Raw genomic sequence first — 18306 nt, 5'->3', positions numbered from 1 at the left:
ACACACACACACACACGCACACACACACACACCTCTGACTCATAACTTCAACATGAACCACAAGCTCTATCCCCTCCCCCTAGCGACCAACCAACTCGAAAGCACCTGTCTAAACATCTGGCATTAAAGTAAACCGGCCAAATACCAGGCCCTCTCTCTCAACCCCCCCCCTGTCAAAAACCAACCCACAAACGCAACACCTGGAGTGTCAAGTCTTACCGATGGTGCGTCGCAGCTCCTCGCACATGCTGATGTGGGGCAGTTTCAGCATCTCCTTCCATTTCTTACTCCGCCCATTCCTCTTGCCTCCACCACCTGTATGGAACAGAGCAAAACACACACATATGTGTCAGCATGGCCGGGTGAAAAACGTTGCTTCACACACATCCTGTGTACAACACCAGCCGCGAGCAGAGAGAGCAAAGGTACAGGCTGACGAGGTGTGAATTAAGGAGGAAAGGACTGAAGAGACCACAATGTATCTGGGTTGAATCACAAATATGTGGCCTAGCAGTTAACTAGCTTACCAGGAGACACACGGAAGTAGATGCCAAGCGGTGTACATTATGGCTTCCTTTAAACAAACCAACTCCTCAACCACCATACCATACCAGGCCGGCTGGTGTATCCACACAGGCCACGCACACAGAGACGCGCAACACCCGCCTGCACACACACATCCGTGCACGTACGGGCACGCGCGCACGCATGCGCGCACGCACGCACGCACGTGCGCACGCGCGCACGCGCACACGCACACACACACACACACACACACACACACACACACACACACACACACACACACAGTACTGTATGTACATATGGAAGAATCATGGGACATCCAGCCCATTTCCTCTCGTAACTCCCTGACATGGTTTTCCCACAACAAGGAATGAGGCAACAACAGCTGCCTGTTCTCGCCAACCACTTCCTGAGGTCAAAGTGCAACAGCAAAGTAACAGAAATTAAGATGGAATGTGTGGTATTACTACAGCGATGTACGTACGTATCACCAGGTAAACGAAAGAAAAGAAAAAGACTACGGACATGTGTGTGACTTCTTGAGATATCTAAATCTGGTTTAACTGCAAGAGGGTTGTAAATAGCTAAGTTACAAAGAATGTGTTGGTCTAAATATGAAATTCCTTCGCATTTACATCGATACATGACTCAACTTGGCCTATGTTGCATAGCACACAAACATGCTCGCACACGCACACGCACACGCACACGCACACGCACACGCACACGCACACACACACACACTCCCAGTCACCCCCCTCCAGCACGCAATGTTGCAATGTTGATGGCAATCTGGATGCATGCTTACAGAAACACGATCCAAAAAGACAACAAATCAGTTGCAGCTGCAACAGCGGTAGGACTTATGGTCAGCGGCTGTCCTCTAGAATCGTCTGTTTCTCGATGTTGGCTTGGTTCTGAACCAACTCTTGCCAGCCCACGAAATATTCAATTTGACAGCCAAATATAAACAGGACTCTTCCTCTCCTCTCTGAGAGGAATGTCAAACATGTTCCCGATGAGCACTCACTGAGAGCACAGGGTTTGAAACACTTCTTCATGCCTCCAAAACAGGGAGGAAACACACAGGGCAGGGTCAGTTTCAATGTCCTTCAGCCAGAGTGTTAGGAAATGGGGCTGTGAAAAGATTGATGCATCGTCCACAGCTGCTGGCAGACAGGACACAGTGCCTAACAATATCTGTGCAAGTTGCAACAATACTTCATCTATCTTTGCCAGGCCAACAAAAAAAGCTAACATCAAGCATACTCGACCACAGTCATGTTTAGTGTGAAGACTGAAGAAATAAAAAATTATGCAATTAGTTTGAAAAAACTTCCAACAATCAACAACAGCACAACCTTTGCAGAGCCATCAGCAAAACCTTCCAGACAAATTCAAACCAAATGCTAGTAGACATACACACACACACACCATTTTTTTTACTATTTCCAAGGAGTCACTGAGCATAATCTTAAAAAAAAACACAACATGGACAATATTTGTGCTACTTTTGTAATCTCTAAGGGTCACAGCCTAATTGACTTATCTCCTCACTGTAAAACAAAACACCCCTCTCTTTTGTTCTTGTCTGACCATTTCAAAAGTTTTCTTCGTAAAGCAATCTCGGACAAATAGACGCTTCTCGGGAGCTGACCTAAAGTGGCTGAAGGTGGCCCCAGGGACTGGGAGGCCACATCTCACCACAGCTGTCAAGAGAGGTCATGCCCCATATCTATAGCCCATATCTACAGCCCATGCACTAATCAAGCATACTGATTGAAAGAATGCATCCCTGCAGGTAGGAAATTTGGGTCCATGTGAGCAGTGATCTCTTGGGGTCAGCTCTTCAGAAGCCACAGTAGCAGGCTAAGTTTAGCCTGATTCCCATGTTGCATACAGAGCCTAACAGGCTAACAGACCTGATGTTCATCCTGAAACATTGAGCCGACGAACGAGGCCTGAGAAGCAAGCCTTTCTCGTTTATTATGGGGCGGATTCCCATATGCGGACTTCTGTGCTCCCTTGCTCACTTGCCTGCTTGTGACCTCATGATGACGTCACTGATGACAGAAAATGAATTCAATATCTAGCAAAAGCACAATTATAATGTAATTTCCTCATTTGCAATCGGGATAGTGAATGAAGAACAGTCCCTCAAAAAGTGTTTTGGCAAGGCTGATAGCAGGAAAACTCAATTGTTTCCTCCACAGAGGCGGGGCGTCAGCAAAACGTGAGGCCACAAGCACAAGTGGAGGACAGGAGGCCGCATATTGGACGGCACCAATAGAGTGCATGACCAAAGGTGTGATCATTTTTTGAAAAGGTACAGAACAGAAGCTTGAGATGAGTGCTTCAATTGCTTTCACTAAAGACCAGGCTAAAATAAAGGCCATCATAAATCCTGGTCTAAAATCAAGGCTATAGCACCCAACAAAGAATACCTGCCAGAGAAGTGCTGAGGCGGCTCAAACTCTCAATTCGGCACGCTGTAGATGTGTAGCCTAGTCTTTGTATACACAGGGATTTTTCATTCATTCATTAAAATGTATCCTGACATCATTTTATTGCCGACAGTGCCAAAAAAGTGTTTTCAAGGACAGAAGGGGGATATCCTCAGTTCTACTGACCTGACTTTCCCATCCACCTGGAGAGTGTGTGTGTGTGTGTGTGTGTGTGTGTGTGTGTGTGTGTGTGTGTGTGTGTGTGTGTGTGTGTGTGTGTGTGCGCAAGAGAGAGAGAGAGAGAGAGAGAGAGAGAGAGAGAGAGAGAGAGAGAGAGAGAGAGAGAGAGAGAGAGAGAGAGAGAGAGAGAGAGAGAGAGAGAGCGAGAGAGAGAAAGACCATCCTGGTCGTCTCTGCACACTGCACGCAAACTGCAACCGTCACAAGACAGGAAGCACCCGCAGGCTGGTGTCACCATGGTAGCAAGCAAAAAGCGAGTTCCTGGATGAAGCCGTGCTACTCCACCGGTTGGACAGGTTTGCAGCAGCAGTACTAATCCTCCCTGAGCTGTACAGGTGGAGGATCAACATCCCAGTCTACCAGATCACTTTCCCTCGGATTATCCATAACAATGTCGTCTCAACAATGTGAAATATTTGAGCCACGTATGATACAGGAACGCAGACAAACTGAAATTGTACCATCTTCTGTCTGTCGTATATTTCTCTTTTTTTTTGTTACTATGCCTTTTTCCCCACTTCTCTTTCTTGTTCTCTCCGGGCCCTTTCTTTCACTCTCCCTTTTCCCTGACTGTAATGTTGATTCATTTTTTTTCTCTCTTTAAAATGACACCCTCTTTCTAACCCCAGCCCTAAAATACTCAGATAAACCACACTATCTCTAGCAGATGAGAGGGAGCGAGGAAGCACCGCCCTCGTGTAATTTCACTCTGACGCAAATGCGGGACTGGATCGCCTCTTAATATGGCACTGGAGAACACATTTATTTATTTTTGTTTTGTTTTCCTGTCTCGCCTGAAAAAAAAAAAAAAGAAGAGAAAAGTTTGGGGCCCAGGGTGGGGCAGGAGGGGGCGGGGGCGGGGGGGGGCCTTACAAACACTGACAGTACAGCTCGGCAGTATGACCGATGGACACAGCAAAGAAAATACTGTTACCAAATGTTCCATGTATGGCCCTGGACCCATGGAAGGGAAAACACACTCACTTGCACAAACTTACATACAAGATGAGGAATTCACATCACATCACACACACGCACACACACACACACAGGGGTGGGGTGAGAAAAAGAGTGAGAGGGAAAGAGCAAGAGAGAGAGAGAGAGAGAGAGAGAGAGAGAGAGAGAGAGAGAGAGAGAGAGAGAGAGGGAGAAAAAAAAGAAAAGACAGAGCGGCCCAACGGTGCAGGCTAGATAGAGATGAAATGGGTGACTAAGCCCTAGAAATGTTTAATCTCACTTGTAGCGCAGCGGCTCTAGCACCAGCACTAGCGGATGCTCCAAAGTTGCTGCTGCCCGAGGTCAGGTCATAGCCTCCAAAAGGCAGCTGACTCCTGGCCAGCTCTGGAAGTCCACACTGGACTGGTGTAGCCCTCCAGGCAGCGCAGGCAGCCCAAATGTGTCCTCATGCGTAAGGACCACAGTGCTCATCCGGATCGGCTTACACCATCTAAACATCAGCACATACTGATCTTTATCCTGGCTGCGTGGGCCAGGGGAGCCTCCAGCTACTGGACACTAACAGGGAACTCTGCAAGTGTGTTAGCCTAGGCCTTGCACAATGCAATGGTTGCGGATGGAAGAGTGAGAGTCAGAGTCAGAGTCAGAGTCAGAGTCAGAGTCAGAGTCAGAGTCAGAGTCAGTCCCCTTCAAATATCAACCTTCATACTTAGACTTAAACTCTGACACAATTTGCTGCCTGTTACCACAGATAAAACAACAGCACAGATATTCAGCATTTGAGTGAGTGAGCGAGTGGCATATTTGGCTCTTTCATCAGTAAGATTTATAACGACTCTAGCAGCCATTCTGTTGAGTTTCAGCTGACACCATGCTGGGCCTGCATGAAAGAGTCTCGAGAGAAGAGGAAAACCCCAGCGTACCCAAACATGATAGGTGCATGTCTGTAGCACCACAGGAAAGAGCCACTGGCAAACAGGATTTATTTTCAAACCAACAGACTAGTCTGGAAGACACCCTTCACCAGATTCCATCCTAGGGAAGAGCGAGGAAGATGGGCTGCCAATAAAAAAGTGCTTGTTTCACTCCACTGGTTGCCTTTCAGCCTGGTAACTGACGTCAGGACCGGCAAGAGCTGAGAGAAACTGAACCCAGATCAGCTGTTCCCAACCGTGCAGTGGCTTCCCCCTGGGGAGGAACAGATATGATCTCTGCATGCCAAACCACAATCCAGCTCTTCCTCTCTGCTTGGGCTGTTTGTGTGGCAGGCCGACGAGCTTGGTGAGAGAGGGGGGAAAAACACATTGCTTTAACAAGCTGCACTTTATGAGTGCGCAGACAAGGTTGGAAAGGACCGAACCAAGAAAAAAAAAAGTCAGACAGACTTAGAACAAGCTAGCAGAGGCCAAGGTGGAAATGGCTAATCATTTAAAATCCAAACACACTCGCCATGTGTGTCTGAGGTGGGTTGGAGGGTGAGGAGGGTGGAGAGAGAGAGAGAGGGTGAGGAGGGTGGAGAGAGAGAGAGAGAGAGAGAGAGAGAGAGAGAGAGAGAGAGAGAGAGAGAGAGAGAGAGAGAGAGAGAGAGAGAGAGAGAGAGAGAGAGAGAGAGAGAGAGAGAGAGAGAGAGAGAGAGAGAGAGAAAGAGAGAAAGAGAGACAGGCTGATGTTTTTCATGTCACTGAGCGAAAAGGATGACGTCAGCCTTCCTCACTAAATCCTCTTGAAGCAATGCAAAAGGAAAGCCAAATGTAAAAGTTTTCACTACCAAGCACACAAATCACATAAGACGGGCCAAGCAGCACAGCATGAAAACATTACATTCTCAGTTCTCACACACCGACCGGCTAACCATGTGCAACGTAGTGCAGTATTTGTAATACACATGGAATTCACATATTTCATCCATTAAACTTTGCATGTGTTGCAACACAGTGGTGGTTGTGTGTAGAGATCTCGCTGCGATGCTTTGGGAACACTTATTTTGTAAACAGTGGCAAATGAGTCAAGACCACATAGCTTTCATGCCAATTGACCTTCTAAGCACTTCTTAAACTACATAAAAGTTCCACGATTTTGTGGAACGCTACGCTGCGCTACGTCTCGAAGTTCCACACCCCTGGCTCAGGACCCGTGCTACCACTACCAAGCGGTCTGTTGAAAAACAATGCGCAACCAGTGGCCGCCAATGCTAACAGTGGCCCATATTCATAATGCACTAGTGCTGTGTCTGTATGAGGTTTATCTCTCCTTTCTCCCCTGACAGTTCTCTCCTGTCAGCCCCAATGCCTTTGGCCCAAAGCTTCATCTCAGTCAATAACACACTAGAGACTAGTTTGACTGGAAAGCGAAACCTGCGCGTAAACGGCTCTGAAACCTGCACATCGGTCCAAGCTAGTTTTCACTTTCCACCAGTGGTGTAGTCTACGTAGAACGCGGGTATACGGAGTATACCCACTTCTAAATTTCAGGGATTTCAGTATACCCACTTAAAATTGATTGGTCCATTGTTTTGAATAGCACTAATATATACAGTATACCCACTTAAAAAAGTAGACTACACCACTGCTTTCCACATGTGACAGAGGGTACTAAATGGCCCGGAATACGGCAAACAGGGATGTGTGTATGTATGAGTGAAAGGGGACAGAGAGTTTGGCTCCAGTGCCATGTTGCCAGGCGGAGATCTGAAACTATCATCATTACTCTGAACATTTCCTGACCAGCCAGTCTAATCAAGCAATTACTGTTCATTTCACCCCCATCGGAACATTGGAGCCTCCAGCTTCAAGCTGGACAGAATCCCCTGATCTACACCGAGTAAACTCGGGCATGAGAGAAAGCCAACAAGCACCAGTGCTCCCATATTTAGGATGCGGAGTCTCTTAAACTACAACTTTAACTGTGTGTGTGTGTGTGTGTGTGTGTGTGTGTGTGTGTGTGTGTGTGTGTGTGTGTGTGTGTGTGTGTGTGTGTGTGTGTGTGTGTGTGTGTGTGTAGGCGTGTGTGTGTGTGTGTCAGACAGACTAAGCGTGAGACTGTGACTGCATGCGTGTGCATGTATGTACAGTATGCACATGTGTCTAGGTACGGTAGTAGCTTTAAGTGTTAAACAGCCCAAGTCAAATATTTGAAAGTTTTAAGAGTAATCCTCAGAGGCAATGGACATGTTAGCACTCTTGTGACTTGCGTGACTGACTGATCTAGTCATGCATGGAGCCCCTTCAAGAGCATCCTGTTATGACATACGACCATATGACCGCTGCAGGGCAGGCATGGCAAAGACTGACACAGTTACACCCCAGTTTACACTACAGGGCTCACACACACACACACACTGTACTTATTTGCTGTGAGGAGCAAGAGCAAACACTCAACATGTACCCGACAAAAACACACACTTGCACGCACACGCACACGCGCACGCGCACACGCACACTTGCACGCGCACGCGCACGCGCACACGCACACGCACACGCACACGCACACGCACACGCACACGCACACGCACACGCACACACACACACACACACACACACACACACACACACACACACCTCTATGAGGACCCCTCCCCCTGATCTTTTTAAATTATTATACAATATAGAACACTGAACGGTCAATTCAGCTCATCTTGAAGTCAAGCTCATCATCAGGACTTTTTTGTTTCAGTACCTACAATTGGTTTTACCAGTGCCTTGAAAACAGCTGGATACAACTGGATTTTTTGCATCTTACACAAAAATACACACAACAAGTGCATATGAAAGGGTAGTGGATGGTGAATTGTCATTATTCCAAGAAAAAAAGACAGGTGCGTGAAGTATGTGGGAGTGGATATGGTTTTGTGGATGGCATTGATATTTCTATTGTTTGAAACATCATGGCAAAGGAAATGTTACATGGTGAGTGAACGAAAAGTGTAGCCAGGCTGCACACTCCTAGTGACGAAACACCTTCAATGTTCTAGTCAGTCCAAGAGTAATACAAATATCGTTTCTGAGCTCCCGAAAAATCAGGAACTCCTCCCACTTTGTCGAGAAGCATACAACCATTAGCAAACCTAGGGAGGTGGGTCGACAATGCAGTTTGGGAAATGTTCATTGTTATGCTCTTGGTCAGACCAAGTCTCGAAGAGATTTGAAAGTTGATGATAGTCAGGCTACGAAAAATGGTGATGATGGACACAGAGAGAGAAGAAGATGGTTAACAGGTATTGACTCCAATGACTATGACACCTGGTGCTGCAGAACGTAAAGAAATGGAGGATTATTCCAGAGAATGCATTCAAATCAGCAAAATATTCAAAACCACTCTGATAAGATCAACTCAACCACAGTGAATGTGGCCTTTCACCAAGGACCTGACCTACAAAATCAACCACGGAAGGCAATGGGCTGGATGTACTCGCCGTGTTCCGCACTATCCAAGAACACCAATGCCACCTCAATGCCATCAGCTAGCTAGCGAACACAGGGTGATCCCACTTCAAGGGCCACCATGAGACAGGGACAGCTCACTCCCATCCCCCCCCCTGCTACCCCGGCCCCTCCTCCACATTCACTTATCCTCCTCTCTCTTTATCTCTACCTCGATTTGTCACTTTTTCCCCTTCAAGCCAAGGCCTTAAGGCGCCACCGGACCGCCGGCCAACTGATAGTGTAGTCTGGAGTCTGCATGGGATCGATTGCTGAGCCAGGCCTATGGCAGCCGCACTGACACAAGACGGCAGCCAGTGAGCACTGAGCTGCCTCGCGACAGGATAGGATCGGTCACCGAGCAATATGTCAAAGTGGGCGGGAGCAGGATGCGAGCAGATTATCTAATATCAAGTGACAGTTTAAATAAACAGTTTGCGGGGATGACAATGGGCCCTAATGTTAGCTGGCTGCCATAGAGAGCCCATTATGAGGTAAATGCTCTTCCTGTTTCTGCCTACATGAAAGAGGGTTATTCAACAAGCTTTGACAACAGCCACAGTGGATTACAATATATTAGTAGTCGCACAAACCCAGAGTTGCATGTGTAATGATTCGCTGTCTGGACATCTAGGCAGAGGCTACAATTTATTCAGGTAGATGCACTGCCAAATTCTGTTTAGCCTCTGAGGGATTTGGCCGAATAATCAGCTGAATAAATAAGCTTCACTTTTTAACATTTAATTCATATGTCACCAAGGTGAACTGGACACAGGGACCTGGAGGAGGAAATCAGCAAGATTTCTGACGCAAATTGCCTTTCCACATGCGTCACATAAAAATGAAGCTGCCATGCACAGCAAAGCTAACAAAATTCACAGCAGAATGAAAAAAACATACCGGCCAGCCTATTGGAAACAAACTTTCCCTTCATTTTATCTACTTCTGTCGGCCTGTTCGCTCATGTACACTTTCACTGGGCAATCTTATGAGACTCCCTATAGGCCTACTTACACGGTCAAAACCAACAAAAAGCAACTAGCTCACTATGTGTGTGACGACAGTGGTTTTACAGTGTGGTTTAGTTCATCAAGTCCTGAAGTCCTATGAAACTTTATGCACTGCTGCAATCAAGCAGCAACCCTCAGGCTGGGTGCAGCTCAGTGTCGCTATGCCAACATGACCAGAGCTCCAGCCTGTTCTCCACACTCTGTAGGCTAAAAAACCCCAAACACCCTGGTAACCAGGTCACCGTGTGATAGGGCATTTGGGACGACGTAGATGAGCGTAGAGCGGCACACGCTAGGGAGACTGTACTTTGCTGTAGATGTTTGGAGTACACCATGTCCTTACTGTCAGTCGGCCACAATCTGTCTGGATAAACCAGTCAGCAGTCATGGCTAAAGCCCACACAGACCTCTATAGAGTGACCTCCACGCTAGACAAGGCCATTGGGGATCTGTGTGTTCTTTACCTCCTTCAGTTGCTAAAAAATATGACATCTTGTCACTAGGCACCTTGAGTGGAGACAGAGAAACGGCCTAGCTTACCCCATACTTAACTGCCTACATTCCAGGCAATGCCTGACGTATCAGCTGAAAGTAACAGAAATGTATTCAAAGTAACAGCACACTAAGCTGCTGGCAACATTTCTTTCTGAATGTGGAAGGATAACTCTTTTCAGACTGAATTACCAAGTGTGTGTGCGCGCGCGCGCGTGTGTGAATGTTCATAAAAAATACAAAGGGTGTGAATGAATATAACACAATGACAAAATGAGTTTAAAAATAACTTGCACCAAGAAAATCACATATAAACCTAATCTGGGAAACAAAAAGAAAACATCACATCCACAATGACGCCGCCTAAAAAAGGCAATGACAGGAGAATAAGTCGGAAGAGGAAAAGATCAAATTTAGAGATGGAAAGTAAAAAGTAATGCAAATACAGCTGTGGTGGAAGCCTACACTTAACTGGTGTATTCATTTCTCACTTGTGTATTTGTTGAACTCCCCAACATCTACACAAGCCGTATTAAAGCAACCTTCACAAATATTTGCCTCTTGCTGGAGGAAATGAGAAGAGACATCTGATTAAATGAGAACTTGACACAACATTTAGTCATGCCAGTGCACAGAAAACTCCATAATGGTTTAACCGGCTAACAAATGATACTAGCTGTGCCTCATGATTTCCCAACACTGTTACCACCACAACCCACTCAACTCCCTCCCTGTGTAGCGATGAGGCAGCAGCAGCTAGCTACACACGGCTACACACCTGACGTCTGAGCGGAGTCAACGCCAGTCAGTCCTGTGTCCCGTGCTAGATGGATTGGGGAGGAAGTTCACGAGGGAGGTCCTCCGTGCCCAGTGTAAACACATGGGTGCCTCCACTGAGACTGTAAACTACACCAGCTACGCAAGCATGCTGCTCGTGAAAGGTTACTGAAGCAATTGGGGGCTTCTGAGAGAAACAAACTATTCACAACCAAGTTAAAGAGGAAATGTTTGAATGTAGGCTAGTGGTTTGTGAGATTTCACACTTCCAGCTTGCTCAGTACAATCACCCCCACTAAAACAATATCTGGTCTATTTATGGTAGCGACGAGTGCATGAATATTGACAAAGTGTTCGATATTCTCCACAGACAGGTCATTCCACCCAATCAGAGTGGGTGCTGTGCAGAGCTGACCTTAGAAGCACTTATAACCACACAGCAGAGGAGGACTGAACCGTGACTAACAAAAAATGAGGATGCAGAGCTTCTGAAATTTCCATCAAAGGGTTTGCAGTCTGTTTACAAGAGGGGGAAAAAATGTCAGTGCAGCTCGCTCTGACGAAAGCAAACTCAGCTTCCCAAAGTGCTTCTTGTCTCACATGAACAGCTCTCTCCTTCTGGACCTGCTGTCCTGGATGCTGCAGGATGCTACTAGGGTGGTTCATTTACTCACAGGCCTCTGTCCTCTGCTTACTTTCATCAGTGATCCTCCTCATGGCATTACAGAAAATAAGCACTCATGGGAACATAGGTTAAAAGATATATAAAAATGGTCCTGCCGTGGCCTAACAGTAGGGCACTACGTCGGCGACCCGGGTTCGATTTCCAGCCCACGTCATTTGCCGATCCTTCCCCATCTCTCTCTCTCTCTCTCTCTACCTACTCATTACCTGTCTCTCCTCCACTGTCCTGTCAGAAATAAAGACAAAAGTCCCTGCACAAAAAAAACGTAATAATGAAGGACCCCTATGACAACAGAAATATACAGAAAATAATGGTGCAACCTGAAAGATGGGACACCCAGAAAAAATTACGCAGCGCCTCACAGGGATATGAGATAGTGGTGAAACATTTTCTCACAGAGAAGGGCAAAAGCAGGCATGTAAGCCAGGGCAGACATTAAGGGAATAGGCTGTTCCATTCATCCTAAATATTTCATCACCGTCCCCTCATTCCCAACAACCCCTAAGGGAAAAGACATGCATCATGCAATGGTACAACCATCACAGACACACATAGACACAGACACAGACACAGACACACACACACACACACACACACACACACACACACACACTGAACATTCATTCACAGCTGAAGTCTGTTAAATTAAACAAAGAACATTTTCAAACTTGACCCATAATGAAAGCAACTCTGGGGAGCAGTAGGGAGGTGGAGAAGACTGATGAATGAGGAGGAGTAAGAGGTGAGTGAAGGGACAACAACATAGATTATACAGAGAGAGAGAGAGAGAGAGAGAGAGAGAGAGAGAGAGAGAGAGAGAGAGAGAGAGAGAGAGAGAGAGAGAGAGAGAGAGAGAGAGAGAGAGAATGAATAAGAGACAGAGATTGAGACAGAGAGACAGCGTAAATGGGGCCACCCTGAACTCCCTTCTCATTAAAATGTTATTAAAATGCTTCTCAGACGCGTGTGTGTGTGTGTGTGTGTGTGTGTTGAGGGGAACACCACACTTTTGTGGGAACATCTTGTCCCTGCACACACCTGTTTAACTTTTGAGACTGCCCTTGCCACACACAGTTCATACGCCTGCCATTTCTGAGCTGCAGTCCAAAAGGTTTCCAGCCAATTGAAACCAGTCTGTGACGCACAAATCCAGACAGTTGAAAAAAATATGGAACTGTGCAACAGTTCAACACACATCACTTTTTTTCCGACAGAGAATAATTATCACACAAAGAAATGTTTGCCGTTTTGATCATCATGTCCATTCGTGACATAACAGCAAGGTGATCAAAACTCCAGACAAGGGGATTTTGGGAGCCAAGTCAACACACATGAATGAGGCCGGCCTGAGAAACGCCTCGACATAAAATGTTGTACAACATTTGGGTATTCTCACTTTTTCAGGCGTTAAAAAAGTGGAAACACAGTTGGCTTTTGCATTCGAGATCCTGATAAGCTATGGGTAAGTTACATTCGTCAAAAAAGGATACTTAGTATAGTCTCTATTTGTTGAGGATCTGTGTATCTCTGCAGCTGCTGTCCGTTTTAGGTTCTGTATTCATGCCATGCCATTTGCAACAACTGTGATTGATTGATATGGTACTGGGCCAATTTTCAGATACAGCCATGGAGTGTACCTGTCAGCAGCAGAACCCTAGGGGTTGGTATTGCACACACTGAAAAGCCAAACTACAGCCCTTTCTCTCCCCAATTACAGTGCAATGTGTGCACGCCACAGGTCATCTGTTTAACACTCCACATAGCATTGGCCGCGTCATAGACTATGGATGATGGAGACAAAGAGCAAACTCAAGGGCTGTAACAATACACTCAACTCACGATTTGGTTCGCATCACGATTTTTGACCTACGGTTCGATATACCCCATCATGGGTGCCGTGAGGGGGGGAAAGGTGTTACAGATTCTAAGGGCCCGGCAGCACTGGCAGGGCCCCTGAAGGATGCTAATAACATAATTTTGGGGGCCCAAAATTTGAATCTTTCATGGGGCCCAAAAATTTTAGCAGAGCCCCTGGCCTGTACCCCATGATTTCTGAAATGTATCTCAATTGAAGCTTGGAAACACTATCACATCAAATCATAAGGTTGTTTTCTGGACTAATGGATAACAAAACTTTGAAAGGGCGTATCACGATACTGCCTCCTTGTATCGCGATACAGTATTGTGACTCTGTGTATCACGATTTCTCGGTTCGATACAATATCGTTACAGCCCTAGCATACTCATGTACATAATATAACAATGAAAGGGGTTGTCCTTCTTCCTTTGGCTGAAGGGGTATTTTCTAAATAAACATGACTACCAGTTATTGCCAGCTGGAAATGGCCATGGGGGAGAGGATGTAGTACATCATGGACCATCAACTACACATAATATATACAAGTGTCTCAGAGAGCCATTTCCAAAAATATGTTTCTTGGGGCCCATCCCCCCTTACAATCATGCAAGATAATCTGTGCAATTTCACAAGGGATAATATTGTGCCTGCAGTCAAATACAAGTGTCCAAAGTGAACATAGAGTTCCATTCACATCAGAAACTATGAACAGATAAACTCTGTTTCACAATATGTTTACATGTTCAATTGTGATTGAGTTAACATACAAACCCACATTTGCTGTGGTTATTTAAAATTAGAGGTCCAAAACATATTGGTGACAGAATCTGAGGAGAAAGAGAAGACTACAGTGTTAACCACGTCAACTAGTAACTGTGTCAAATAACTTCTTAGTTCTGTCAGCACATAGGATGTATTTCTGACTTGCATGAACACAACACATGGAATTCATTCTGGAGTCACAGCCCATTCGTACAGCCATGAGCACAGTTAATAGCAACCACATCAGGGAAGTCCTCACAAAGCAATGTGTTTTTACGGGCGACAAATGTGGGAACACCCTGATGTAGGAAAGCCATGACGGTTCTTTTGGCCAGTAACACTAAGCTAATAAAGTGAAACCGCTGAACGTCAACGCCGAACGCAAAAATATGTGTGAATAGCTCATAAAAAGGCAGAAGAGAAAAGAATGGAACAGACTGAAAGATAGTACATTTTAAAAAGTTGTGAAAATGAGTGGTTTGAGAATGTCAGAATGTAAGAGTACGAGATCCTAGTATTGTGCGGAACTGAAGTTGGAACTTGTGAAACGGGAAAACCAGAGAAGCCTTGTACAAATATAAAATATGTTTTATGAAAAACAAAGAGTCCAAAAGCATATCCATTTAAATTAGATCATTGATACACTGTATACAGCCTTCATAGCCTATGCTATATACTGCTTTGGAAGACAAGTACAGAGACCTTCAGACACAATGGCACCACCAAAGGAGGATGTGCGATAAGAGATGGACTCAAAATGCAAATCTCAAATGACTTTATCAACCCCTTTTCTTTGAACTGATTTTTAATGACCAGGATTACGTATACATTCAGTGCACTGAGAGGAATGAGTGAACTCCCCACAGTCAGCGACTAAATTTCACTGACGTTCAAAAGCACTACCAACATCTGTTTACAGTGGCCTTGTGGTCCTGTGTGCATGGTCTTTACTAGAAAGAGGTTTCAACCTCACGTCCCTCAAAAGCATATTAGTACAATTCTAAATTCCACTGCAGTCACCATGTATGAATGTCTTCCTGCACTCTCTTCTTGCCATTACATGTTTTATTGTCCAGTTTTCTTAATAGTTGATAGATATTGCTGATAAAGTACCAAACCAGACTCAAATGTGTTTAATACCAAGTGCTGCCATAAGAACATCTCAAATAGTATCTTCATACTGAGAGTGTCTCGAGGGCATACCACAACTCACCCTCTCTCTCACTCTCTTTAATATTGTTTATTTCACTGTCATTAGTGCCAAGGCACACCCAGTCAGCCATGATCCAGAGATTTTCTTCTCCAGTCTGACGATTTTCCATCTAAAATGTGAACATGTTTTTCATAGTCATCACCAGTACTAAGCTTATAACCTTCAGACATTAATTTAATCTACAGTAGATGGCATGTTGAATCATACAGCTTCGCAACAGGATGGAAAAGCTGTGCTGCTAACTGAATAACTGCACTTCTGAGCAGGATAACTTTGGCAAAACACAGACTTTGGTTTTCAAAGGTGACTTAGTAATTAAACACTATAATCATTTAAAATCATCCATCCTTCCATCATGATGGTGCATGCTTCAATAAATAATGGAATTCAATAAAATGTATATGTAATGTAATAATTGGTACATGTAGCCAACCTTTCATTACATACAAAACAATCGGCAGACTAATCTTCTTTCTGTGTGTGTGTGTGTGTGTGTGTGTGTGTGTGTGTGTGTGTGTGTGTGTGTGTGTGTGTGTGTGTGTGTGTGTGTGTGTGTGTGTGTGTGTGTGTGTGTGTGTGTGTGTGTGTGTGTGTTGGGGGGGGGGAGGCTGTTCTGGGATATTTAAGGCACAATTCCAAATCCACACTGACAGCTAGTGTGTTTTTGTACAGACTTCAAGAATTCTGACACTACCAATGAACAGTCCTATTCGCACATCCTCCTCTAACGTGTTGATCAAAACCTATTTGACTTTGTAATAGGCTTATGGTGACACATTTACATTACAGCATAATGCTATGGCAGAGTGTATTAAATATCCTGGAGCTGAATCACCCAGGGCATCCTCCCACTCAACAGCCAATAAAATGCATTGAATCTTGACAACTAGTCAAGCAATATTCTTGTAACAAGCGGGAGGCAGAGAAAGGTGCCTTTCTGACCTCCACTTGTCATCTGAAATTGCTCTGACATTATTCTAACGCTAAGGGACCTTCCACCGAGTCCTCAGTCCAGCACCACTAGCTTTTCGAGAGATGTCAACTGCTTGTTGAAGCTTGCACAAACCACGGCAGTCGTAGACATGTCTGGCCGGGTGTCCTCTTCCTCTACTGTAAGCAGACAGAACACACCACAAGGATGCGATTCGTTTCTCATGGTCTTCTAGCCTCTGCTAGCTCAAGGCCCGACTGCAGATTCGCTCCATTGCCAGGTAAAACTGGCGGAGACAGGGGTACACGGTGTGCAGTTTCCCTCTCCGAACTGTACATAGCATAGCACACTCATGTAACGTCACATTCGTGTCAGTTATTTTATGTTATATCCCACTTCTCTGCGGAATAAAATAATTATTGAGCTGGGTGATGCATGTTGCTTACACTAACCTATGACACCCTCTTCCTTCTGTAACCTCACCTAAGCGCACAAATCGCAGGCTAAGTGCATGGGCAAGGCCACCCTAAAGCCAACCATAATGCGTTTGTCCACATCTCATTGTGTTTGTTAGATTGGTAGAACATTCTGCAGTTAGTGAACATGGGACGTATATCAGATATAATTTCTCATAAACATATCTACGGGCCGGGGGCAATACGCTATAAGAAAGCGTAATGCGAAAGCCCACCATGCTACGTGATCCAAAGCTACTGATCTCTCAACGCAGCCGTCAGTATTGATCCTGAAATTAGCTGCCTCACTCGTTGGGATTGAAGCATTAATGAGCGAAACAAATGAGCCAAAACAAAACACATTACATGAAGGCGATTGACTGACTGACAATTTATCTTCACGTTAATGAAAATCAGACTGCGCAGACTGTGGACAGCCAAAGAATGACAGAGTCGTGTCTTTGTTGTGGTTCGGTCTTCATCGTCCCCCCCACCCCCCTGAATTCTCCCTGATGTGGCTTACCTTCTCTTGCCTTGAGCAGCACAGTGTTGGCCACGATATTTTCAATCTCCATTGTCAGAATTCGGATCCCGAGCAGTCCCGATACATTTCACTTAGCGGAAAAGATTAAGACGGTTGTGCGGGTGATGATGATGGTAATGGTGATGACGATCAACGTGAATTTCGCGCTGGCTCATACCAGGTTAATGGTAGTTCTCCATAGCTTGATGTTAAACCACCCACCATCTACAACAGTTCCAACATGAACTCCCCTTGTTAGCATGCAATGCCTAGCCTTCCTTCCTGCCTCGCTCGCTCTGCAAGCCCGAGAGTAGGAGGGATCACTTTACAACCAGTGTAACCTTACAGCCACACACACATACACAGGCTCACCACATAGACGTAACACGGTGAACAGACTACACAAAGTCAAACACGGCAGTAACCAATCTTTTTTCCTCTCCTTAATTATCTTTTATAGACGTGTCACTGCTTTTAATACACATCATTTCTCTTTGCTGTATGAGAGTGACTAACCCCCTGCCCTGCAGCCCGGGCAGCAGTAGCCTACCCAATGGCAAAACACTTATGGAAAACTCGAGTCTACATAAAAGGATGGACAGATGTTCAAAGCACGTGTTTACACATAGTTCCATTCCATGCCAGAAGAGCAGAAATATACTAATATCCAGCATCTCCATCACTGATGTGTTGGAAAGCTTGGGTATTGTATATACATTTTTTTTGTTTTTCATTTTTATGTAGTCAATGTGGTAGAGAGAAGTGATTAATCAAGTTAGACTTTTGGAACAGTTTAGAAAGTTGACTACAGAACCGTAAGAGCAGAGGTTGCATGCCATCTATGGCTCGACCTAGACGAGATAGACTGGGCAGATAGACTTTATAGGCCTATTGAAATTCAAGGAGCGAGGGGGTTGCATAGTTAGTTTGCAACTATGGAAATTAAATTTAATTCAGTATTAATTCATGTTTTTGATTGGGGATGCTACCTTATACCCTGCAAATAAATCCCTTTA

At 45.2% G+C, this 18306-nt stretch overlaps 1 protein-coding gene across 2 annotated transcripts in view; it reads right to left on the bottom strand.

Moving 5' to 3' along the window:
- The window catches only part of grk4 (G protein-coupled receptor kinase 4), a 58010-nt gene extending 40375 nt beyond the window's left edge, over nucleotides 1-17635 (bottom strand). Inside the window, exons 1-2 of one of the 2 annotated variants that reach the window (XM_063219613.1) lie at nucleotides 17291-17635; nucleotides 220-315 (exon numbers count right to left, since the gene is read on the bottom strand). In XM_063219613.1, coding sequence (XP_063075683.1) covers nucleotides 220-315; nucleotides 17291-17342 — 148 coding nt within the window. In that variant the 5' untranslated portion in view covers nucleotides 17343-17635. The remainder of the gene's footprint in view (nucleotides 1-219; nucleotides 316-17290) is intronic. The other variant, XM_063219612.1, reaches the window with a different exon arrangement.
- Nucleotides 17636-18306: the final 671 nt, after the last annotated feature.

This window comes from Engraulis encrasicolus, chromosome 16 (assembly GCF_034702125.1).
Source record: "Engraulis encrasicolus isolate BLACKSEA-1 chromosome 16, IST_EnEncr_1.0, whole genome shotgun sequence".
NCBI lineage: Eukaryota > Metazoa > Chordata > Actinopteri > Clupeiformes > Engraulidae > Engraulis > Engraulis encrasicolus.
The sequence above is the reverse complement of the archived record's forward strand: the minus strand, read 5'-3'. Positions and strand labels throughout refer to the sequence as shown.